General features: G+C 37.0%; 1 protein-coding gene across 1 annotated transcript in view; it reads right to left on the bottom strand.

The window, feature by feature from the left end:
* Nup75 (nuclear pore complex protein Nup75) overlaps positions 1 to 27,005 on the bottom strand; it is a 459,526-nt gene that overhangs the window by 320,440 nt on the left and 112,081 nt on the right. Inside the window, exon 8 of the mRNA XM_090389073.1 lies at positions 16,408 to 16,529. Coding sequence (XP_090245199.1) covers positions 16,408 to 16,529 — 122 coding nt within the window. The remainder of the gene's footprint in view (positions 1 to 16,407; positions 16,530 to 27,005) is intronic.

The following is a 27,005-nucleotide window of genomic DNA, read 5'->3' as shown; positions in this document are numbered from 1 at the left end:
AAAAACACTGACAGGGAGAAAATTGAGTATACTGAGTTATGCAAAGCGATTAGAAAGAGACTCAGAGAAGACATAAGAAGATTTAACACAAGAAAAGTAGAACAAGCATTAAGGGAAAACAAAGGATTTAAATCAGCAGCCATGAGCAGTAATACAGAACGACAAATGATACTGAAACTGAAGAATAGCGATGGTGTACTTATAAACAGCAGAGAAGGCATAATTCAAATAGCAGAAGACTACTATAGAGAATTATACAAGGAGCGAGGGAATGATACCAGCAGTGGGGAAGATGGATTGCAAAGTAGCAACACATACGACATACCCGATATTCTTCCTGATGAGGTAGAACATGCATTGAAGAAAATGAAGAATCGGAAAGCCCCGGGGGAAGATGAAGTTATTGTAGAGTTGTTAAAATTGGGAGGAAGAGACATAACACAAAAACTGGCAAGGCTCTTCACAAAGTGCATTAGAAAAGGCGTGATGCCTAAGCAGTGGAATAATGCAATCATAGTTTTGCTGCATAAGAAAGGAGATAAATCAGAAATTGGAAATTATAGACCAATTAGCTTGTTATCCCATATCTACAAGTTGTTCACAAGGGTCATTACTAACAGATTAGAAAGAATACTCGATGAGAATCAACCGAAAGAGCAAGCTGGCTTTAGGACAGGATTCTCAACTATGGATCACCTTCACGTAATATCACAGCTAATGGAGAAAGCAAATGAATATAAAACACCATTATGCCTGGCATTTGTGGATTATGAAAAGGCATTTGACTCCATACAGCATAAGGCAATGTTTCGGGCACTGGAAAGACAAGGCATAGATACTCCATATATTATGATTTTGAAGAAAATATATGAGAGTGCTACATCCTTTATTAGAATAGACAAAGACAGTAGCAAATTTAAAATCGAGAAAGGAGTTTGACAAGGAGACACAATATCTCCGAAGCTGTTTACTGCTGCCCTTGAGGAAGCTTTCAGAAGATTAGACTGGTCGCAGAAAGGAGTCAATGTGAACGGAGAGTACCTAAACCATTTACGATTTGCAGATGACATTGTGGTCATAAGCCACGATCCCAAAGAATTAGAGGAAAATCTTAATCAGTTATGCACAGTTAGTAAGGATTTTGGACTAAAGATGAATATGGCTAAAACAAAAGTAATGATGAACAAGTATGCCACGGAAAGGGAAATAATGATTGAAGGAGCAGTAATTGAAAAAGTGGAGTCATATACTTATCTGGGACAAGTTATTAGCTGTAATAATGATAAATGGCTGGAAGTCAAGAGAAGAATAAATTTTGGATGGATAGCATTCAGGAAATATAGTCACATACTGAAGAGCAATATCCCAGTTTGTCTGAAATGTAAAATAATGAATCAATGTATACTCCCCACCATGACTTATGGAAGTGAAACTTGGGCACTCACCAAAAGAATGGAAGAGAAGCTAAGAACTACACAGCGAAGAATGGAACGAATTATATTGGGAATCAGACTGTTAGATAAGAAGAGAAACACATGGATTAGGCAGCAAACTCAAGTAAAGGACATTCTTATCAAAACTAAAGAACTAAAATGGTCTTGGGCAGGACACATAGCTCGAAGACATGATGACAGATGGACTAAGAAAATAACAGAATGGTACCCAAGAGGAGCTAGAAGAAAACCTGGAAGACAAAGGCGGAGATGGATAGATGAAATTCATGAGTTTTTGAGTAGTAAGTGGATGGCCAGTGCTCAAAACAGAAGGAACTGGAAAGTTGCTGGAGAGGCCTTCATCCTGCAGTGGATTGAAAATGGCTGATGATGATGATGATGAGAATAAAAAAGTATAGGAATCAGCTTTCTTTTTTTCCTAAACATCTGAACTCAAATTTTCATTTTGAAAATTTCGAAAAATTTCATTCTCAGGTTTTTTGAAATCTCCAACATTTTGATGAGGCATGGACATAGTGGTATCAGTTTGTTGCCAGGCAAAGAAATAAATCCCAATGTTAAATAACCTTGCAAATATAGATGGCACTTTTTTTTTTTTGGAAGCAACAATGATATAAAATCAAAGAATTTACATTATATTCATTATTTACATTCACAATCCAGCCAATTACACCACAGTAAAGATTATGCATTAAAGAAAAAAAAAAAAAAAAAAAAAAAAAAAATCACATTATTTGCAAATCTTTCGAATATATTTTAGCAAGTAATATGAGTTTATATAGGAAATTAATGTTCAATAAGCACACATTCAGTTAATGTATGCTTTTCCAAAAATCGTGTACAGTAACCAAGCATCAGTTGTTTGTTTGTTTGTTTGTTATTTGGTTTTTAGGAGCATTAGCAACTAAGGCCATATTGCTCCGGGGATATGCGGTGGTCATTCCCTGATCTTTCCGCATCCTCCGTATTTGGTGGTGATGGGCTCGAACCCAGGTTTAATCAAGAAGCGTGTGCTACACACTGCTGCTCCTTCCCACCTGGATATGGAGGTGCCTCAAGCATCAGTTGCGACAAGTATTCAACTTTCCGTCTTTAAATTCAAGTGAATTTTTGGTCTTTCCTTTTCCATCAAAGGCAAATCTTATGCCACTTTGAGGGGATGGAATGAAATAATATAAAGGTGATTAATAATATGAAGCTGTTTACATTTTATAGTTACATGATGTAAACACAATTATTGTAGCACAATAGTTGGAGCATCCCTCTACACATCCCCCCCCCCTCCTGAATCCATTACTATTCTCAATATTCCTGCAAAGTTTTCCGTTTTGATGCAGATAGTCTGGTATTTAAGCAGCAGGCAAACGTGTAAATATCTGGAAAATGCTCTATTTGTTTATGAATTTCACAAACACAAATAAATATTCTATAACACATACCTGTAAACTTTATCCTTACATAGCAAAATAATAAATTTTAAACTGTTTCAATGAAAATTTCAATTTCTATGGACACATGAGCATAACAGACTCTGCATTAAATCAGTATGAAGTAACTTTCTGATGTGAAAACATCTTTGGTGGCACCTACTACATTTTCAGACTGAAGCAAAACTAATTGGTAACGAAAATTTCAGACGGAAATTATGCAAATGACGTCACTCCCTAAATGGTGCTGGTGCTGGTGATGCTAACTTAGTCACTAGCATTGATTCAGTAGAGTATGTAGCGGGCGTGAGAATGAAACATTACATCGTTCATAATAAGAGATGCAAATGACATCACTTCCTAAATGATGCTAACTCAGTCACTAATGTTGATTCGGTAGAGTAAGTAGGACGTAGTAATATTATGCAAGAATAAAAGCTTCAAAGCCACTGAAGAAGTCTCCCGTGTTGATAAAAGAACAAGTTCAAAAATATACAGTACTGGGGGAGGATGCAAAGTTTAATAAAACTGCTTCTCAACATTTTGATCAACATGCATGGACTTTTCATCAAGGGGTTTAAGGGTGTTTTTTTTTTTTTTTTTTTTGCTGATGCTATATAAGCTTGCTTTCTTGCATCATGTACCTTTGCTAATTTATTCATTAATGCTAATGAAAAATACATCTGGAACTGTTTGTGATATCTGTGATCAATTATGATATGAAAATGACGTAAAATTGTGCGCTCCAGGAAGTTATCTTTTACTTCTCTTAGAATTTCCAACTGCAGACGTAATGACCATGAAGGCCCAGGTTTCCACCAGTTTTTTTGTAAATGTTTGCCATTATTTTTCACCATTCAGCCTTCAGAGTGGGGACTAGTTCAGGTTTGTTGTTTTGGGCAGTCTCTTTTCACATGCACCCAATGATGTAATTCATCCCAGAGACTCAACAAGATTGAGAGTCATACCTCTAGGTGTGGGATTCTCCAAATTTTCAATGCCCATATCCTCAAACTAGTCCATCACAATGTGAGGAGTATGACATGGAGTGATGATCTACCACTGGTGGACCAGCACTCCAAGCACAGTTTCCCATTTTTCATTGGTCTACAGTACAATGGCATCTGGCATTAGTTTTACGGTGTGATTAGTGACTTGTGAATGGCTCAATAATGGTGGTAATCCATATCAAGCAGCATCCTGTTCTCCCATAATTTCACTAAGGGCAGTATGTGCAGTAACAAATTAACCTGCAAATGATTCTTTGCAGACATCTCCTGTCTCATTCTATCAGCCTTGGAGGTTATCTGGATCATTTCATGTTTCAGTGCCATTTACTTCCATTTGCAGACTGCATCACCAATCTAGGGATATTCTGTGCCTTCAAAATGCCATATAAAGATCAACTGCTTATGTGGGACCCTATTATTATTTTAAAGTGGAAGTCTAACTTTGCTGATTGTGGTATCTTGCATTCAAAATCACAATACTGTTTCCTTGAAGGTCTAAAAGCATATTTATAGTTATGTCTAACACATGGTGCTTGGGTAGAACATGAACAAGTATCAACAGCAGGATGTCTGGAAAATGAATGGTAGGACAGGTGCAGTTTGAGCATTGAGAATTACTGAGATAGCCTTACTGATATACTGCTTTAACACAGAAGGGGTACATAAAATGTGTATAATGCATTTATCATCCGCAAATATTTACATCACTATATGCACATTACAATATTAATCTCATTTGATCAGCATCAGTCAAGGCTAAACATGTTGTGGTTCCCAAGTAAATTTAAATAAAAATTAAGTGCACCATTTCCTTTATTAAACATAGTATTTCCAAGTTAACTTTGAGTTCCTTTACCACAGTAATCATATTCTAGCTTTCTACTTTGAGAATCTACTTTCTACTTCATAAATTGCTGGTGTTCCAAAATATCAAAATTAAACTCAACTCTAGTTCATATGAATAACATATATATTATGTCACAAAACAAAACAAAACAAAGACAGTCACAAAACAATTTAAGTTAAATTAGAAGTTCTCTTTAGAACAAGACAAGCAATTCTTAAATAACTAATCTTCTTCTTTGTCAAAGAAGGTTCCACTTTCAAAAAAAAAAAAAAAAAAAAAAAAGAACTGTTTGTTTCAAAATAAAGAAAGTAACATGCTTAGCTTTCAGCTTTGCCATTATGAAAACATCATTCATTTAAAAAATCATTTCTTTGTTACAAAGCATATTTAACAGTTATGTTTAGCCACTAATTAAATCAGACTATTGGTTTCAATTTTCCGTCTGTCATGTTTGTGACCGTAACTTATTTGGAATATTCCAAATAATCAAATATATTTAAAGTTAACTTTGACCCTCCTGCCTTTCCTTCTTTGTAATAATCTAAATTGAAAGTCATTAATTCGATTAATGTGTTTTACATTCAACAACTTTTGGCCGATTCTTTGCTAATTTGATTGGATATTATGATGTGGTTACAATGAAATCGGAAGCAAAAAATAATTTTGATATCATATACAGTATACTCTCGATTTTCCAGGACAGATGGTAAAAAAAAAAATTCCTGGATAATCGATTTCCTGGTTAATCCAAAAATAGTGTGACAAACATAAGAGATGCGTTCCAGGACTTCTTACGTATGTAGAGTTTTACGTAACTTGGGAATGACTAATAAAATATTGTTACTATATCCCTGATATGCCAAAATTACAAATACTACATAATATCCTCAGAAGAATGAACAAAAAATAGTTATATATTTTTAATTAGTTCAATTAAAAACTTTATCTGGGAAAAGCAGTGAAGTAGCCAGAATAGCACATAAGAAAAGAAAACATAAAATGAAGAAAAAACGCGTTATTGTACTGTAAAAACTGATATGAATTTCGTAGCCCTGGTTATTATAGTTGATTTCATTGGTGCTGATTGTTTCACCACTTCTCATATTCTGTCTTTCTCCTTTATTGTGTTCACCATTGCCGCTGACAAATCTGAATTCCGTGCGATACTTGTTACTGTTTGGCCATTTCTTTATACATTGTTATTATTTTAATTTTCTGATCCAACTCGATTGATTTCCTTTTCTTTATAGATTTACTAGTACTGCTGTCACTTATTCTCTTAGTCGGCACCATGATAATAGCTAGAATTAAATTTTCTGAAAAGAACTTCACAAGGTTTAAGGCAAAAACTCACTATTATCACCCCATGCGAGCTTACATTTTATTAAAGTTCATTTCTGGAGGTCACTCCTATTAAACAAAAACAATTTGCACTTTCTGGGCTATCGGGCTTTTCTGTTTTGTTATGTCATTTGGTTTTTAGGAGCATTAGCAACTAAGGCCATATTGCTCCAGGGAGATGCGGTGGTCATTCCCTGACCTTTCCGCATCTGTTTTTCTGTTAATGCAATCTATTATAAACTGGTAGTAAACTCGGTCCTATTTCATTTGCAATATTAACAATAGCTAGAATTCTGGGTTTTTATGGTATTACGGTGAAATGACTCCTTCACTGAAATCTTCAGTCATGTAAAAAAATTACAAATAACATAACGTAAGTCCAAAGTCGGGGAATTATTGTACCAAAAAATGTTCAGCAACCTACATAAAAAGTATGGCGATAGATAAAAAAAATTATAAAACTTACCACGCACTACCTGAGTGTCCAATACGATGCTTCAGTTTATTTTTTACGATGTCGATTTTAAATCTAATAGCTTCCCTTTATTTTTTACAATGTCGCATATGGTTTTGGTCACCAACATTATAATGGTTCCTCAGAGATTTAACAGATGCACCGTTTTCAAAACTTTTGAATAATTTCAAGTTTTTGTTTAATTGAAAGCACAACTCTTGCATTTGCCCATCATTTTCATGATTTCTTAAAAAAAAAAAAAAAAATAGTTAATATAAAAAGTCGTCCAATGACGACTTGTAACGCCGCTTCTTGTCGCTTATTTATGACTTGCAAAACATCTTTTATAATGTTTACACCTATTCTGGTTATTACTTGAATTTTATGATTTCTGGTTGATTTTTTTGATTTTTTTATTTGGAGTCTAAATGTCCTGGTTAATCCGATACTAGTAAATCAAGTCTGGAGTACTTGGATTTCAGGAAAGCTTTTGACACTGATGCACATGGAAGAGACTACTGTACAAACTAGAGTAGTATGGTTTTAAGGGTAAGTTGCTACAATGGATAAAATGGTGGTTGGGTGGGAGAAGACAGAGTGGTAATCAATGACAGCCTAAATAAATTTAAGGCTGAGCTGGACAGGTACTTGGAACGAACAGAGGGGTGAAATAGGAGCATTTTTTTTTTTTTTTTTTTGGCTGATGCTGCATAAGCTTGCTTTCTTGCATCAAATGCCTCTACTAAAGCTAATGGATGCTGCTCTTCGTGGACTAATGTTATTAATGGAGTCCCACAGGGTTCGGTGTCGGGCTCAATGTTGTTTTGTATATTTATCAATGATATTGATGACAGTACATCAGGATTAATGTCGAAGTCTACAGATGATACAAATCTGTAATTTTCTAGATCCTGTTGCAGTGTGCTACTGTAATAGGATCTAGAAAAATTGGTCGGATGGCTAGGTGGCAACTAAAGTTTAACATTGAGAAATGCAAAGTACTGCATATGGGAAGAAGTAACCCCAGAGAAACATACCAACTGTGTGGTACTACACTTAGGGTGGTAGTAAAAATGAAAAATATCTGGGAGTCAGATATGAAGTTTTCTGAGCAATGTAGACAGGCTGCCAGAGCAGATCATGAGGTATTGCCAGCAATATACAGGAATTTTTATAAGGTAATGGTCAGGCCATGCATTGAGTACTGCGTACTGGTCTGAAGGCCTCATTTTAGGAATGATGTAAAGTTGCTTGAGCATGCACAGAGAAGGTCAACAAGATTGGTGAGGGGAACGAAGGGGTCCTCCTATCAAGAAAGAAGTTCTGCAAATTGCAGCGGCTGAACTAGGCAACTGCAAGGTGATCTGATTGAGGTGTATAAGGTACTGAATGGGTTGAGCTCACTGAATTCTGATGGGATTCTTCCGCTTGCTCAGATTACAAACCTGAGGAGGCATAAATCCACATTGAGGAAAGACGGTAATAGAAAAGATGTGCAGAAATTTGCCTTTAACCAGCAGGTGTTAATTGCTGGAAGAAACTTCCATTTGTCATTGTGGAAGTTGATAGCTTAAATAAATTCAAGGAGGAACTGGACAAACATTTAGCAGAAATAGCTGTGTGATTTTTTTTTTTTTTTTTTTGGCCGATGCTACATAAGGTCACATTCTTGCTTTCTTGCATCACATGCCTCCATTAACTACTACTACTTAAAACAATTATGTGTATTCAAATTTCACACCATTTCTCTCCTCTCATACTTCTTTTGCAATACATAACAGTCACTGTTAAACTATGCATTCACTACTAGCATGCATGTGATAAACATAATGTTTTTCAATGATGGGATGGTGGAAGTTTGCTTGATAGAACCAAGGCAGACAACATACATATATTACAATTTACAGCAAACAGATTCTAAAGTCACTGCAGTTCATATATTTTTCAATATTATTTTCTGATATCTTCACAACAAGAATCGAGGCAAACCTTGGCATATAAGAAACAATTACTAATACTTACTTTAAAAAACAATAAATTCTTACTGCACTAAATGACAATAATTTATCTAACTGTATAAACTTTACAAAGATCAATTTTTCCTGTACACATACTGGGTCTTACATTACCATTAGACTTCTTTCCTTTAAAACCTGTCAACAATTTTATAAAACTTCTTGAAATATGTTTATTCAAAATTACTAATGTTATCTACTAATATGTATAAATATAGTGCAAACGCATCAGAAATACATAGCTATATCTGAATAAATCAGAATATTAGTAAAACGGCATCGTTTTAAGTTATATCTCATATTGTGAATACCTTCACAACGAGTTGCCATGATATTGCACTACTTCGAATAAGTAATGCTTCACCTAAGGAGAAGACTAATGTTACTTATTCTCAGATGGATACCACCACCCAGACGGCACCGTTTCAGAGCTATTTGGCCCTTCTTCGGTGGGTGGGTAGGTACCCGAGTGATGCAATGATGGCAAAACAGTTATGAAGTATAACTCCACAATATGAGAGATGCCTGATGGTGTATCATGTATTTAGACTCAAGCGTTTAGGGCAGGAGTCTAGACTATGTATAAATATAGTGCAAACGCATCAGAAATACATAGCTATATCTGAATAAATCAGAATATTAGTAAAACAGCATCGTTTTAAGTTATATCTCATATTGTGAATACCTTCACAACGAGTTGCCATGATATTGCACTACAGTAATACCCCGACTTACGCGAACTCGGAGTTACGCAGTTCTTGATTTTTTTCGTTTGGCAACGCTGCCGCCCACTATCTTCAAGGTCGTTTTTCATATGTTATCGATATACGGTGCGACGGCGGAGAATGAGAGCGAAAGATGAACAAAATTCAACTTTGCTGCTTTTATGTTTTTTATATCAGTGAAGGGGAAACACATTTCACCATAATAACGTAAAAAGCAACACAATTCCAGCTATCGGTATAATCGCAAATGCAATTAGATCGAGTTTACTACCAGTTTATAACAGATTTCACTAGCAGAAACGCAACTGGATTTTTATTGTTTTATGGTAGTAACCCCTAGAAATGTGAGGTGTTAATAGTGTATCTCTGCCTTTATGGTGTTGTTTATTCAGTTGCTACATGCGCGAAGCTTTGTTTATGCGTATCAAGCGTGCCTCCTCGTTTTGTAATTGTGCTTTATTCCCTAAAAATGAGTAAAATACTTAATTAAAAGGTGTGAAAAGGAAGCGTCCTGGTGAAGACACTGCAGATTCAGAGAGAAAAAGAAAAGCAATTATCGATAAACAGAGGCGGACTGGGTCAAAAATTCTTACCCGGGAAAATTTATAGTGGCGTCATACTATGGTTTATGGCCAAAATCACACTGGCCCACAGAGGTTTCCCCGGTAAGGCTTATGGCCAGTCCACCTCTGTCGATAGAGAAAAAATATGAAATTGTGAAACGCTTTGAGCGAAATGAAAGACCATGTGATATTGCACGTGCTACAGGCCTAAATGAAGCAACGGCGAAAAGCACATGACAATTGCAAACTTGACAGGTTGAAAATTGAAAAGGGCTCAATTGTAAAGGGCTTAAAAATTTTAGAAAACATAGACTCCAACGAAGAACGCGTTATAGCTACAAAGCAAGGAATAAAAAAATTATTAGCTTGCTACGAAGAAATTCTGCGTGAAAAAAAGAACGCGCTGTGTCGTCAGACGAATTTGTTAGATTTTATGAAGCCATCGACATCGAAATAACTTTTTTACGTAAGTCATTTGTTTTTTTAATACATATTTTGTATTAATATGTATAAAGAACTGCAATTTTATTAATATTTTTCTTCTAAACTAGTGTTTTTGTTAGTCGGTCCCAATTAAGCAAAATTTATATGTATTTATATGCAAAGTTGTACCCCGACTTACGCGATTTTCGTCGGACCCACCTATCACGTAACTTCGGGGTATTACTGTACTTCGAATAACGGTGCCGTCTGGGTGGTGGTATCCATCTGAGAATAAGTAACATCAGTCTTCTCCTTAGGTGAAGCGTTACTTATTCGAAGTAGTGCAATATCATGACAACTCGTTGTGAAGGTATTCACAATATGAGATATAACTTAAAACGATGCCGTTTTACTAATATTCTGATTTATTCAGATATAGCTATGTATTTCTGATGCGTTTGCACTATATTTATACATAGTCTAGACTCCTGCCCTAAACGCTTGAGTCTAAATACATGATACACCATCAGGCATCTCTCATATTGTGGAGTTATACTTCATAACTGTTTTGCCATCATTGCATCACTCGGGTACCTACCCACCCACCGAAGAAGGGCCAAATAGCCCTGAAACTGTGCCGTCTGGGTGGTGGTATCCATCTGAGAATAAGTAACATTAGTCTTCTCCTTAGGTAAAGCATTACTTATTCGAAGTAGTGCAATATCATGGCAACTCGTTGTGAAGGTATTCACAATATGAGATATAACTTAAAACGATGCCGTTTTACTAATATTCTGATTTATTCAGATATAGCTATGTATTTCTGATGCGTTTGCACTATATTTATACATAGTCTAGACTCCTTCATAGCTTGAGGCTTATGCCCTAAATGCTTGTATCTACTAATATTTACTTATGTTATTACCCTCGACTGTCATATTGAAATTGAACCTCTTTAAATATTCTTATAAATGTCCCTTCAGATCACAGTAATTTGGACAAATATAAATGTGAACTAGACTCAACCTGTCTCCACCGGCATAAGTCTCTTAAACTTTTCCTTGGGTCCATGATCACTTATTAAATTCGCCATTGGCTTCTAAAGAACACTGCAGTTTCTTAAAATGGACACTAGTAGCAGTGTCATAATTCGTTTCCTAGGGGCATATTCAAGATTCTTTTTAACCCATTAACAATTAACATTGCCCCAGGGGTTAATCTTGGGGACTTGACTAAGTGACTTATCTAAAGTATAATTAGTGAAGTTTGATTTAAATTTCTTATTGATTTGTTACGTTTTCAAGTTTTCTGTTGCACGAAGTGCATAGATTAGCTGCCCTACGTTCTCGTCGTCTGGGGTGAGCGGTTGGGGGTTCACCCCCCTAACCGGGCATTGATTAGGTGGGGTAGAGTGAATTTGGTTAAATTGTATTTGTATTGTAAAGTTAAAAGTTGTAAATAGTTGGCAATTACAGCCCTTTAATGTTCGGTAAAAAGTCGAGCGCTAGCTCTCTTTCCAAGAAGAAAGCACATACTGAGATGGATGTGGATAGTGATTCAGGAGATTCAGAGAGTGAAAACTCTGAAGTTCAGGAAGAAGTGGAAGAAATAGTTCCTGAAGGGACACCACAGGATACAGCTTCTAAAAAGGGAAGGAAGGAGGTATGGACACCAGAAAAGAAAGTTGAAATGATATGCAATATGAAGAAGTTGTTGAACTCTATGATTAAAAGTTCAGGACAAAGACCAGTGGAAACTAGTATGGAAAAAATAGTGAAGGCACGAGAGAGATTAAGGGCTCTCCTGTTACAAAGAGAACACCGAGTAACAGGTAATGTAGCAACGAAGATAATGGAAATATGGGATGACTTAGAAATGGTTATAGTAAAGTTGGAGATAGATCTACAAGTGAGCAAAGTTGAAAAGGAAGGTACTCAAGAACAAAATAAAAAGGAATATACTACCGTATTAAAAGAAAAGTGTGTTGCAAAGCCTCGGGTAGCAATTATCACCACAAAGAACAAAAAACATAAATGTAGTGAAGACATTAAAAAAGACCTAATTAGAAATGTGAGACCTGAGCTACAACATGTTAAAGTCCAAAATCTAAGAACTGTTCTGGATAATAAGATCGTCCTCGAAGTAGAAACAGAAAAAGATATAGATATGCTCGCAGAATGTCCAAAGTTCAAAGAACTAAAATTATGTGTAGAAAAGGTACCAAAGAGAAATCCTAAAGTTTTGATTTACGATGTAGATCTAGATGTGAATGAAGATGAGTTAAAAGAACAATTATGGATCAAGAACTTAAAAGACTATGGTGTAAACCAAGAAGTGTACCAAGAAGGGTTCAATGTGGTATCCGTGAACAAAGCAAAGAGCAAGAAGTTAAATAACTGGATAGTGCAGATAACAGGTCCTGTCCACAAACAGTTGATCAGAAAAGGAAAAGTGTTCATCAATTGGTCCGCTTGTCGGGTCCGTGACATTGTCACGGTAACCCAGTGTTACAGATGTATGAATTATGGCCATATTGCGAAGACCTGCAAAATGAAAGCGATCTGCGGACATTGTTCAACCGAAGGTCATTCATATAAAGATTGTGAGAACAAGGAAAAGTCACCGTGCTGTATAAATTGCAAGCGTAAAAAACAGACAGCAGAACATAGTGCCATAGACCATGCCTGTCCTGAATATGAAAAGGCTATAGCCTTAAATCGAAGAAGAACAGATTATGATTAGAAATAGTGCTGTGCTTGGAGAGAGACCTAGTGTGAGACTACAATTTTATTATGAAAAATTTTTTTAGCCGCCTTACGAGTAGAGGTCTTCCTCCACGAGGAAGGGGCGGTAACTGTGGTCACACGGGATATTTGCTTATCTCTGTGTGACCACAGGCTAAAGACCGAGAAAAAAATAATAAACTGTTTAATCAACAGAAATGTTAGAACAATTTTGGCCTAATAACCATAGTGGTGATGATAATTCACACAAATAATAATTGTAATAAAACTAAAAAGATTAAGACTTTTGCGCAGATAGGCTATTGCCTGGGTGGCGCACTGAAGGTTCTGTTGCTTAAATGGAATAACCCATTAACAAATCTGCTAGAATTTCCAGATAAACCATGCAAGGCATCATTTGATAAAGTTCTAGTCACCTTAGTTACACTCAATAACACCTGTCCTTGCAGATAACAATGGCCTTCGTATTTCAAGTTCATCAGATCTGTCCCCATACATAAGTACCACATAAGTTAAAAGAGAAATAAATACACATTCCTTAAGAATATTTAAATACCTGCCTTTTATTCCCAAAGTTACACGTAAAACTCTTCATAATTTTATGTAAATATTCTTGACTTTATCTGGAAGGAATATCATGATCGAGGAAAGATAGATTATCATCAATATTGACTGTTAAACATAGAATATGCCAGTGTGATTTTTTTTTTTTTTTTTTGATTTGGTAGTTGTTGGCGCATCGGCTTCTGTGGCCATATTGCACCTCCCAAGGTTTTTGCAGTACTTTGATCCAAGCCCGAGGCGGGAATCAAACCCGCAACCTTTGGGTTGCCGGGCAGGTACTTTACCCACTCGGCTAGCCCGGTCGGCGCCAGTGTGATTCCTTCTCACTTAATTGTGGGGGTATCTTCTTTCGCTCAACCTACCTTTCAGCAACATACATTTACATTCAGATATTGGTATTTCAGACTTATTTATTTATTTATTATTTATTTTTTTTTGTATTTACTCCTGAACAACACTGAAGATATTTTTTTCACTTTTAGCTAATACATGGAATCCACCATCAACAATATCAAGATATCAATAAATCAACAAGTGAAACAGAATTTGTAAGGCTATACAAGGTCCTCGGCAAATCATTAATCACAATACTCCAAAAACTAGAAATGAAACTCGCCTGCGAGAAATATGTTTTTGCACAACCCTCTCAATCTATGGAAACCATGACTGCTGTTCTGCTCGAAAAGTAACCCTTAAGAATGTTGTACATATTCGTAGAACTGTGCATTATCTAATCAACTCAAAACAACAGGCCACCATAAAGTGTCAAAATCTGACTTAAAGTCAATAACCAATCTATAAGAACAATAATAATCAAAAAACATAAGCTTCAGCCACTGTTTGTATTAACCTACATAAGCCATCTTCCATTCATCTGGCTGGTACAAAAAACAAAATTGAATATCTGACTCTAGTCCATAATCTTGGTACCTTACCTTGAGTCTTTTAATTCCTAACCACTGATATAAGTTTTCTACAACAGGTAATATCATGTGCAGATGAACCAGTCCAACTTTCTTAAAAATCTCCAGCACTGCAAATTTCAAATACCTGGGAATTGACCTACTTTAAGACAGTCATTAAAAACCAACCTCAAAATGTGTGGTCTTATCTTAAAAAAACCTTTTCACTACATAAACCTAAATCATGTCCATTGCTGGAGCTCTAACATTGCGCAGCTGAAATAAAATATATACCAAGTTTCCAACTTACAACAATTCAAAAGTGTAAAGGGTTGTAAATTAGTGAGTTATATGAAAATACATGCAGAGTTGATTCAAAAAATTTTTGGGCCAATTGAATTGAACCAAATGTTTATTAAAATCAGCTGTTCAAAATGTTGAAGGGATAAATGAGAAAAGAGAAAAGCAGCCCAAATTACACTACTGCTGGGGCCCAGTGCAGCACTTCCAAGGATAGAATGAAGGAAATTAAAACGTATTGCAGTGGATCTCCAAAAATATGGTTACCTCCATAAAATCTTGGACAAACATATTTGAGTATTTCAACACAAGTGAAGAAAGGTGATCTCACACACACCACTACCATATACATTCGCTACTATCCGGGCATCACAGAGAAATTTCTAGGATATTACACACTTGACAGGCACTCTCTGTGCAGCTACTGGGGCAGAGATTGCACAATCACATTTAAGGTAAAAGATCCCCATACCTAACGAGAGTACAAGTGAAATTATATGTGAGATCAAATGTCCGCAATAAAGATTTCAGACCACAATAACTCTGCTGTGGCTGAGCACCTCTGGGAGGAGAACCACCAAATTTCTCCAGGCAATGCTGTCACCCTTAATCATTTGCATAGGTACTGCAACCAGAAATAGCTCAAGAGCTTGCGGATTTGCTTTTTGGAACATAATATCATCAATAGACATAGGGGAATCCACAGTCATCCCTTCTTTGACAGGATGAATGGTTCCACCTGGTACACTCCAAGCCATTTCCGTTCTCCATGCACAGGTGGACAATTCCTATACTCTGAACTTTACTGTCATGGCACGTGTTACTGTAGAGTAACACGTGCCATGACAGTAAAGTTCCAATGTTGATAAATCCAAGGTGTTATTTCATCACTTTTAATTTGTAATATTAAGTGTATATTTTAATTTTATGTATTTTAATTCTACCTATAATTTTACTGCTTTTAACTCTTCAGTTGTCCGTTATATTTTAGTCCGTCTTATTTTTAATTTATTTTAATAAAATTTTAGTCATACACGGTTGGTGTATTCCATTTCAGTTATTATTAGTCATAACTTTCCCAACTATACATGCGTATTTCAAGAATCAGAATCAGACTACTGTTCCACGGATATTATTTAAAACAGCTCAGCACTGTTTGTATGTAACTCAGTGAGTGACAGTATTTTCAGTATACAATGGGGATAAACTTGATTGTGGTAAGCCCAGTGTGGCTGCATCTGTTGCACATACCTCATATCAACAAAGGACACCAAGGGTAAACAGCCTCTTGGGTCCTTTTGTTAACTCGGCCCCCAAGCACTTGTATGTTTTAGATAATGGTTAATACAACTCTGACTTCAGTGCCTCTTATAAGAGAATGCTTGAACTAGTAGAAACTCCATAAGTTGTTATGAATGCACTAACCTTGAGGTTTTTAGTTTTCAGAATTAGACTCAAAGTTCTCTGTAAAGTGAAAAATACTTCCCATGTAAGAGTAGAAAGTTATAAAAATTCCTCGGCACTACACAAACATATACACATGCTCATGATTATATAATGAGACAATATTTCACAGACACAGGCATACACACAAATTAATAAAGCTTCATTGATACCTAAAAATATTACCATACTTACAGCCTCCCAGTAGGTGTGTTCAAGGTAATGCTCATCACATTTCATTGCTTCAACCAATTTACTATCAGCATCACTGAAATGCCACTGTATCCATTCTAATAATCGACTTAAAACAGTACAATCTGTATTGATAAAAGGGGAAAAAAAAAATTATTTTGCACGAAATTAGGTAAAATATTAATATTTCTGCTTCCATGTATTTCAATGCAAAAATAAATATATAAAAGGCAAATATCTGCTAATTGGAAATGAGCAAGTGTATCTCTATTTGCAAGGGTGGTTCAAAGAGTGAAGTAACTAACTACAGACCTGTAAGCATAACCTGTGTGAAAAGAAAAATAATGCCTTATGGTTTCATTCCCATCAAAATGCAAAATCATCATGATAGGAGTGGAGACATAAGGCAAACATGCATCGGTTTGTTAAAGAAAGAACCTTGTTCGCCAATCTTTGTTATTGTAACACATCCACAATTACTGTATAAATTTGAGTCATGTGGTTAGGGATAACTTAGTACTACACCTAAGAAATGGTTAAGTGGTAGGAGACAAAGAGTGGTTATAAATGGTCTCTCTTCTTCAAGTAAATGAGAGGAGCTCAACAGGTATTGGATACATTATTTTTAATATTTATTAATGATATTGATGTATGTGTTTCAAGTATAAAGATGGACATCGCAGTTCATGCAGTAATCAGAGATGACTACTTCAAGAGAAACAAAGTAGATCTCCTGGAAAATGACAAGTGAAGTTTAACAATGTAAAATGCAAGGTAATGCATCTGGGTCACAGTAATCCCAGAATAGAATACCATTTGGGATGGTATTCTATTCTGGAGCCAAACTTAAGGCATTTGATAAAGAAAAAGACCTAAGGGTAATTATACAGTCTGAAATTAAATTCTCTGGGCTGTGCAAATAGGCTGTAAGAACAACTCATGGGCATCTGTCTACAAGAACTTCTGCAGCATGGACAAAGAGACAATCTTTCAAATGAGGTTGAAGGTGTTGGGTGGATTTCATCAACAGAATACGAGACTGATGTAATTCAAGGCAAATAAGATTAAGGATTTTGACAGCTGCCAAAAAGCAGCAACTCTTAACACAGAAACATGCTAGTTTTCTGCATTACAACAGGGAGGTTGAAAAGCCTATAGCCTCTCACAGAAGGAATGCTGGAAAGTTGTGAAAACACTGATGGAAGTCATCATGAAACAAATAAATACATGGGCTGCATTAGGATAACTAAGAATAGGTGCATCTATACTTGCATGTACACAATTTTAGGAATATAATAAATAAATTTCACGAATTTGAAGTGCCGGTCAGGACATCAAAGGTAGATATCGTTGAGATATCAGAGACGTGGTGTCACACAGATATAAGCAGTGCAGAATTGGAATTTGGGGACTACAATGTGTACAAAAAGGACAGACAGGATAGGAAGGGAGGAGGGATTATGCTGTTAATTAAGAAACACATCAAATCTAAGAAAGTGCATCTAGTTGACATAGACGGAGAGTGCATGCTCCATCAGTTTGGTGTGAGATAAGCACTGTAAAAGCAAAAATGAGAGGTAGGAGGGTGCTATAGGTCGAATGCCTCTAATGAGTACGACAAACAATTGTGCAGAGAAACAAAGTGGGCCAGTAAATCAGAATGTGTAATATTTGGGGATTTTAACTTCCCAGATATTGACTGGAACTTGTGGACTGGTCACTAGCACAAATGATATTGTGGATTTTGTGGATTTATTAGATGATTGTTTTCTGCAGCAGCAGGATGTCTGAGAGGCATTCAGAGAGAGTAATACTCTTGATCTGGTTATCAGCAGTGATTATTTGTGAATTAACAATTTGCAGATAAAGGAACCACTAGGTGATGATGATCACAGTGTATTCATGTGAGATTTACTAAAAGATAGGAAGTACAGTGGGACCAACTGATGATGTTACCAACAGCAAACTCAAAATGGGAAGCATTCAAGGAACTAATCTTGGAGGCTACCAGGCTTTACATACCAACTAAGAAATATTGTTCAAGGTTTAGGCCTAAATGGTTGTCAGATGAACTAATGAGACATGTGGCAGAGAAGAAAAATGCATGGGATACATACAAATTAATGGGTGACATTGAAGCCTATGATAGATATAAGTTGGTCTGTAACCAAGTCACAAAGGAGATTAGGCAGGCAAAGGCAGACTACGAAAAATCCTTGGCAAAGGATGCAAAGAAAAACAGAAAAGAGTTCTTTACCTATTTAAACTTAAGAAGGAAAGGAATGAATCGGATTGGTCCACTGGATATTGATGGTTCAACAGTTGAGGATCCTGCTCAGGTGGCTAACAATCTAAACGAGTATTTTGCATCTGCATTCACGCATGAGGAGTTATTCAGGAAGGAGAATGATGTAGGTAAAGTAAACATTGGCAGTGAGCTGGATGATTTTGTAATAACTGAGAGGAAAGTGGAGGAGAGATTGTTGAGGATAAACATAAAAAAGGCACCTGGAGTGGATGGGATCTATCCAGTTATATTAAAGGAGGCAGCAAAGGAAGTAAGCAAACCCCTAGCCATAATTATGAGAGCTTCTCTGAACTCAGGGGAGGTACCCATAGACTGGAGATGTGCAAATGTAACCCCAATTCACAAAGGAGGATCAATGGCTGACAAGTAATTATAGACCTGTTAGTTTAACTTCTATTCCAGGTAAATTAATGGAGGCACTGGTTAAAGAAGCACTGCAGGATCATCTAGACAAGAATTCAGTTATAGCTCAGACGCAGCATGGTTTTGTTAAGGGCAGGTCTTGCCTGACCAATTTGATTGGATGTAGTCACAAAAGAACTGGATGCAGGGAATAACTTTGATATTATATATTTGGATCTTAGAAAGGCTTTTGATACTGTTGCATATGAAAGACTGCTGCACAAATTGGAGCAGTGTGGCATTGGAGGCAAATTGCTGCTATGGATAAGGGGGATGGTTGAGTGGCAGAAGACAGAGAGTGGTAATCAATGGACACTGCTCAACGTGGACTAGTATTATTAGTGGAGTTCCTCAGGGTTCAGTGTTGGGTCCGTTGTTGTTTTCGGTGTTTATGAATGATACTGATGATGGGATATCAAGTTTAATGTCCAAGTTTGCAGATGATACAAAGGTTGGCAGGGTTGTTAAGGACACTACTGATGCTATGCTGCTGCAACAGGATCTGGAAAGGTTGAACAGATGGGCTGAGAGGTGGCAAATGAAGTTTAACATTGACAAATGTAAAGTACTACATATGGGAAACAGTAACCCCAGAGCAACGTATCAACTCTGCGGTACTACACTGACAGTGGTGGAGAATGAAAAGGACCTTGAATGGTTTGAGCATGCTCAATGCCAATGGGATTCTTCATCTTGCTCAGAAGAATCACCTCAGAGGGCATAAATTCAAATTGAGGAAGGACGGATGTCGGATAGATGTGCGGAAATTTGCCTTTGGCCAGCTGGTGGTTGGTTGGTGGAACCGACTTCCATCACTTGTTGTTGAAGTTGATAGCCTAAACAAATTTAAGGCTCAACTGGACAGGTATTTCGAACGAACGGAGGGGTGAAATGGGAGTGGGTTTTTTTTTTTTTTTTGGCTGATGCTGAATAAGCTTGCTTTCTTGCATCATATGCCTCTACTAATGCTAATGCTAATGCTGATCAATGGATCCTTTCAAGAAGCTCAATGTCTTTGGTTAGATTAAGTCTCCATAATGGGACACACTATTCCAAATGCGGTCTTACAACTGCCTTGTATGTGAACAGATCATGCAGCTTGGGGATGGGGGAGGTTACAGACTGTAAAGGCCAGAAAAGTGTAGATTATAATGTAGTCTGCATGGTGTAATGTTGGGTTTATTTATTTATTTTTTCTCTGTCAATGGCAGTTAGGTGTGATGGTTGCTGTTATATGTGCTCTTGCTAAATGCATTTATAAATATGGTTTTCTGATCAAGGAAAGGTAATAATTAAGCTAAATTTATGATGTCTGTTTTAGCAATTAAAGCATTCTTTGTTCTAACTGTGAATTCCAGCAGCCTATGCCTTAGCATAGCACTAGTATTTCAAAACTTGAAGTGCTGTTTTTTAAATTCTACAAAGTATGGATGAGGGAGACTTTAAATAGGCGGAAGGATATGTCAAGCTGATTAGTTGTAACTAATTTTAGGACAAAATATCTTCTTATCGGAAAAGATAAAGAATTTTAATGATTTTGTGATTTAATTAGTAAAGGCCTATACGGCCACTGTTAATGGAGGAAGGAGGCTTGTAGTGAAGGCTTGAAGGAGCCTTGAAGGGTTATTAGTGTCTTCTATCTGTTTATGCAGTGGTATCTATATTAACTTCTGTGCCGTCTTTTGGAAATTCCTATGGTAATATAATATCATAAAAAAAAATCTTTTATCAAATGGAGACACACACACACAGGGGTGATCTCACATGTGATAAAATTTGTGGTGTTGAATTGTAAGATGTTTCACGTTTTATGAATTTTGAAAATGTTGCTAAGGAGTCTAATCTCTGTTGGTAGAGAGAACACCATTTCTGCCTCAACTTTAAGGAAGAAATGTACTTCTTTGCTAAAACTGGAATTTCAGGATCCAAGTATATCACAAGGTAAACTGTCAATGAATGTAAGCAATGAATATAAGCAAAGAGACAATGAGTGTTAAGGATGATAAGTACATTGCACTTTTGACAGCATGTAGATTGGCATCAAAACATAACATCAAAGGTGGAAATGCTATGGTGGAGAGAAAGTTCAGTTGGATCACTATCATGCAGTAGATCTCCTGTTTTAAGAAGTAATAGGAGAAAAGTCAAGAGTAATACTCCTAAGAATGATTGGGATAAGAAATTACGTAAAGTTAAGATAAATACTCAGAGCAATATGGCTTTGGCTGAGGAAAATAAAAATACTGCAGCTAAAACTGAGATAGGGAATGACACTGAAGCGAGTAGCTTCTTGTCGTGTTCAAAAGAAATTAGGAACCAGAACACGAATTTTAATCCTGATGTCCAAACACATTTTGGGGAGAGACGCTTCCTCTTGTTGATGGTCGTTTCCCATACCTTTACAGAAATACATTCGCAGTTCAGTTACGCAGAGATCTGGAAGATTTCCTTTTTGACAAGGATAGTAGTATAAACGGAGCTCAATCAGTGGGATACTGTCTAGATGAGATGTTTTTGAAGCCTTGATTTTGGAACTTGGAATAAAGAATAAGAAATTTAAGGAATGGATATTCTGTATGCATTATTCTGTTCAGAATTATAAGCAAGATATAGATAACTGATAGTATCAGTTATCTATATCGTTGACTTGAAAGTGAGCTCCTCAGATGAAGCAACTAGATCACCATCATATGATAGTGATCATGTTTTATTAATTCAAGCTGATGATGCCCATGTACTTAAAAGTAGAAAATGTCCAAATTGCTGTGGACAAGGAAATGCAAAATTTGTTGAGAGGGTTCGGGATACAGAATATTTTGGAAAAAAATTCTAAGCAAGAAATTGTCATATTTTGGACATACCTCGTGATCCCAAATCTCTTCAGCCGCATAAATACATAAATGGTCATGCACAACTCCCAGTACTGTCAAATTTTGTTTAAAAGATCCATATCCCTTTACGAAGATGGTTACTTACAAGCCTGGTGCCGACCGGGCTAGCCGAGTGGGTAAAGTACCTACCTGGCAACCCAAAGGTCGCGGGTTCGATTCCCGCCTCGGGCTTGGATCAAAGTACTGCAAAAACCTTGGGAGGTGCAATATGGCCACAGAAGCCGATGCGCCAACAACTACCAAAAAAAAAAAAAAAAAAAAAAAAAAAAACAAGCCTGGTGAGAACAATGGTGGAGGCTTTGGATTTGTAAATGTAATTGCAGGTATAAATTTTTTTAGTAATGGATTCTTTCTCAGTGTTGTTCCAGGTCATTTGCCAGATATTTCTTAATATATCCATGATCATCTTCTTTTTCTTGCTCAGGATCATTGTGTGTGGGGGGGGGGTCTAGTATGATGCCAGAAATCTTGGTAGGGGTATTGTTCCTGAGTCACTGATCAAGTCCCCCCCCCTCTGGATGACTTCAGAGTACAATGATATCTGTCTTTTTCTTTTTTTTTATGTAAACCCCAAACACGAGAGGTGTTAGAACCTATAGTAGTACTGTGCTTGGATTCGAGGTTGAGAAGATGAAAGAAGATATTTGTTGACATTGGACTTGAACTTCTGTAGACTGTAATTTTCAGGAAATACGTATAAAGAAAGGTTGCTCCAGAAAACGGCAGTTGAATGGATAAACGAGGAAGATGAAAAGATGGTTGTGAGTTTGAAGTTGGACAGTAAATGGATGTTGGCTGGTGGCGGCACGTGTTCGGACTGTTTTGAAAGAGAGAGCAGGAATTATAGAAGCTAATTCAGAAGAACAGTGCCCATGGAAGTATCTGTAGAAGAGGCATGCAGCAGAAACAGTACGTCTAAGAGACAGAGAGTGCAGAGACACTGTTAGAGATGAGTCATTAATTAACCTAACTGCCCTCTTCTGAATGGAATCAAGAAGCATAAGAGAGGTTTTGGGGGCATCACCCCCACCAGATGTGGGAACAATATTCCATGGCAGGGCGGATTTGCGATTTATACAGAGTGAGCAGCTGTTTGGAAGAAAAGTAACGCCGAGAGCGGAAGAGAAAACCAAGTTTTTTAAATGCAGAGGAAGCAATATTTGTAATGTGCTTGTGCCAAGAGAGATTAGAAGTCAGGGTAATCCTCAAAAGAGATATATCATTTTGCCTAGAAATCGGAGTGTCACTAAAGATAAGCATAGGAGCAGAAGAATCCTTTATGCAAGACATAAGAAAAGACTGAGTTTTAGAAGGGTTGAAATCAACTAAGTTGTCTTTGCCCCACTGGAGAATTACCTGAAGATCGGCATTTAAGGAATTGGTAGCAGATTTTCAAGAAGTTGAAGCTAATTGAGCAGGACAAGGTTTCTCAGAATGGAAAGTGGAATGCAATGTGCTACCATCGGGAAAACTATGGATAGGATTTCCAGTCAATGGAAGGTCATTAATATACAAGAGGAAAAGAGTGGGGGAAAGAACTGAACCTTGGGGGACACAGGCATTAGTGGAGAAGTTAGAAGATAGAGAGCCATCTACCATCACCCTCAGTGAGCGATCAGAGAGAAAACTGGATAACCAATTACTAAAAACAGTTGGCAAACCATAAGATGGAAGCTTGTTTAGAAGACCTTTATGCCAAACACAATCGAAAGCCTTTGAGATGTCAAGAGCAACTACTTGTGTTTCACCAAACCTTTCCATTGAATTAGTCCATAAATGGGTAACATAAGCCAGAATATCACCAGTGGATCGACACTGACTGAATCCATACTGGCGATCGTTGATCAGACGGAAGGTATCTAGGTAGTTTAAGAGTTGGTGGTTAATTGATTTCTCCATTACTTTAGAAGGAGTAGAAGTAATTGCAATGAGACAATAATTGGATGGGAGGGATTTGTCACCCTTTTTAGGAACTGGCAGGATATGAGCAAATTTCCAAGCAGAAGGAAAAACACCTTTGGAATAATAAAGTGAAAAAAGGCGGCAAAGAATAGGAGTAAGTTCAGGAGCACGGGTTTTGAGAACAAGTTGAGAAATACCATCAGGACCTGGAACTTTCTTAGCATCAAGATTCGTCAAAATCCTTCTGACATCCTTTTGACGAAAGACCACAGGAGGCATTGAATGGAGCGTGTTGGGAATAGTGGGAGGTGTTTTATCAAGATCATTAATGCATGAGTTGAAAGAAAAATGGGATGCTAGCAGGTCAGCTTTATCCTAGGCTCAAGTGACAACAGAACCATCTGGTTTGGACAGAGGTGGGAGCAGAGATGGGCAAAAGTTGCGGCCAATAGCGTTGGCAAGAGACCAGAATACTCAGCTACCATTAGGGCAAGAAGCAAGTTTTCTACTCTTAGCCTGTTCAAACTCTAGTTTGGACTGGTTAATAACTGCTTTACAATTGTTGCGAGCTTTGGTGTAGGCAGAAAATGAAACTGAAGAATTAGAAACAAGCCAATTATGATATGCAACATTCTTCTCTTGAATAGCCTTAGCACATTTATTGGAAAACCAAGGTTTAGATAAAGGACGAGATTTTAAAGTGGAGTGTGGGATAAAGGATTCCATTCCTGAAAGAATAATTTCACTGACACGATCTGAGCAAACATTGACATCAGAACTTTTGAAGCAGTAATACAACCAAGGAAAAGAAGAAAATAAGTGTCGCAGGTCATCCCATTTTGCATTCTTGTAATGCCAAACAACACGAGGTTGGGAATATCCATGAGATAAAGGTTCCATTGGAGAAGAGACAATCACCAAGTTGTGATCTGAAGTTCCTAAAGGACGAAAGGAAAAAGATCAAGCGTATTGGCTGTATGATTAGGATTGTCCGGTATTCTTGTAGGTAAATGAACAATCTGTGCAAGATCATTAGTAATTGCAAAAGCCTCAGCATCTCGACCAGCTGGCTCGGTGTGACTAGAAAATGGAAGCCAGCTGGAGTTGTGAACATTAAAATCACCAAGGAAAATTACCTCACTGTTAGGAAAGTTGGACTGGAGAAAGTAAAGTTGCAAGGAGATGAAGTCAAAGAGCTCCAAGTGATTAGTGTAATTGGGAGAACGGTAGAGACAACAGATGAATTTGACACAATGAGGTAGAGAGATTTTAAGCCAGAGAAGATCAAAGAGAGGAGATTCCAAATTGCCAAGTCTCTGACAGGGAATATCAGAACAGACATATGCACAAGTACCACCTTTGAGGCGAAAAGATTCATACAGCGAATAATTTGGGCATCTGAGATGAGCTGTAGTTGAATCAACCGATAACTGAGATTCTGTCAGAAAAAGTACATGGGGTTTTCCAGACTGCAAGTGGAAATGAACATCGTTGAGATTAGAATTGAGACCACGTATATTTGTGAAATGAATTAGGAAGTGCTTGGAAGGTTTAGATCTTTTCGCAGATAAGTTTGCTCTATTAGTTTGACAATTCATGGTGTATTCAATAGTAAGAAAGTGGGTGGGACATACTGTATGAAGTAATGAAATTTTTGGATATGGCGTACACATGATAAGAATATACCCAAATCCTTGACATAATGTGGCCTCGACAATGCTCCCCGCATACACACTACTCGGACTCCCTCCAGTCACTATCTGGCAGAGTAGAGGTAACAAGATTATACACTAGCTGATCCGGATGCCTCCTAGAGAGTTACCAATAGGTTCGGCCGGCCTGCGAACCACCGTTTTAGAGCTGTACCCTCGAAGTGTAAGGAATATTAGATCTCACCATGATGTTCACCATAACCTCAAAAGTCATCAATCATACTGCATGATGGAAGAGATGGGGAAGGGTTGACCGGAACTTAGCTCTAGAGACTAAACATGAGACTTCCACTTCAAGCCTCCAATAAGCAAGGTGGTGGTATTGCACCGGTGAGCAGCTCCATCACTAAAACATTGCTGGAACCACTCTTCAAATATCTGTCTAGCTAACTTCCCTTATGCTGTTCATGCCCATGCTTTTTACATGCCCATGCTATCTTTTTCTTCAATTACCTATGATCAGTAAGTGAAAATAAAATTGGTGGTTTAACCACATTGAATGGTTTGTTTTTGCTTTAGTTATCTTTGATATTTGTTATCCCAAGTTGATTTCTTATTTCCTTACTTCTAATATCTTTTCGATGCCTGCATCTCTTAGTTTCATTTATTATTGTTTGTTTGTTTGTTGTTTGGTTTTTAGGAGCATTAGCAACTAAGGCCATATTGCTCCGGGATATGCGGTGGTCATTCCCTGACCTTTCCGCATCCTCCATATTTGGTGGTGACGGGCTCGAACCCCGCTAATCAAGAAGCGTGTGCTATGCACTGCTGCTCCTTCCCACCTGGCTACGGAGGCGCCTTTCATTTATTATTCTTAAAACTATTGTTTCTGAAGATCCTAATTTTTGATCAATTCCTTTATTTCTTATGTAGCTCTCAGCCGCATAAGAAATAGAGAAATATTCTTTACATACCCATACCATCTAGTTTTCTTCACTTACCTTTGATTGTTAAGCAAAAAAAAAAAAAAAATTGGTGCTTTAACCACATTGAATGGCTTGTTTTTTGCTTCAGCTATCTTCAATATTCGTAATCCCAAGGTTATTTCTTATTTTTGCACTTGTAATATTGTCATTCCACTAACTGAATCTCTTAATTCCATTTATTATTCTGAAAATTCTCATTTCTGAAGACTAATTTTTGATTCCTTTATTTCTTAAGTAGATTTCAGATGTGTAGGTTATAACAGGCTTAAAATTGCCTCCTTCCATTCTTGATATTTAAAAATCCATGATGTGTTGAGTCCGAAGCATACTGAATTTAATAGGCTATACTGTAAAGCACCCAATTTTTGTTATAAAACCTAACTGCTCTTCCTAAGAGTTACATAACATTAATTCTAAATCCCTTCTCCAATATACTTGCATAGATTTTACCCGATATGCT

Source organism: Mastigoproctus giganteus, chromosome 14 (genome assembly GCF_048544385.1).
Source record: "Mastigoproctus giganteus isolate SK-2022 chromosome 14, ASM4854438v1, whole genome shotgun sequence".
Lineage (NCBI taxonomy): Eukaryota > Metazoa > Arthropoda > Arachnida > Uropygi > Thelyphonidae > Mastigoproctus > Mastigoproctus giganteus.
Note: the sequence above shows the minus strand (reverse complement) of the source record. Positions and strands in the feature narration are given on the sequence as shown.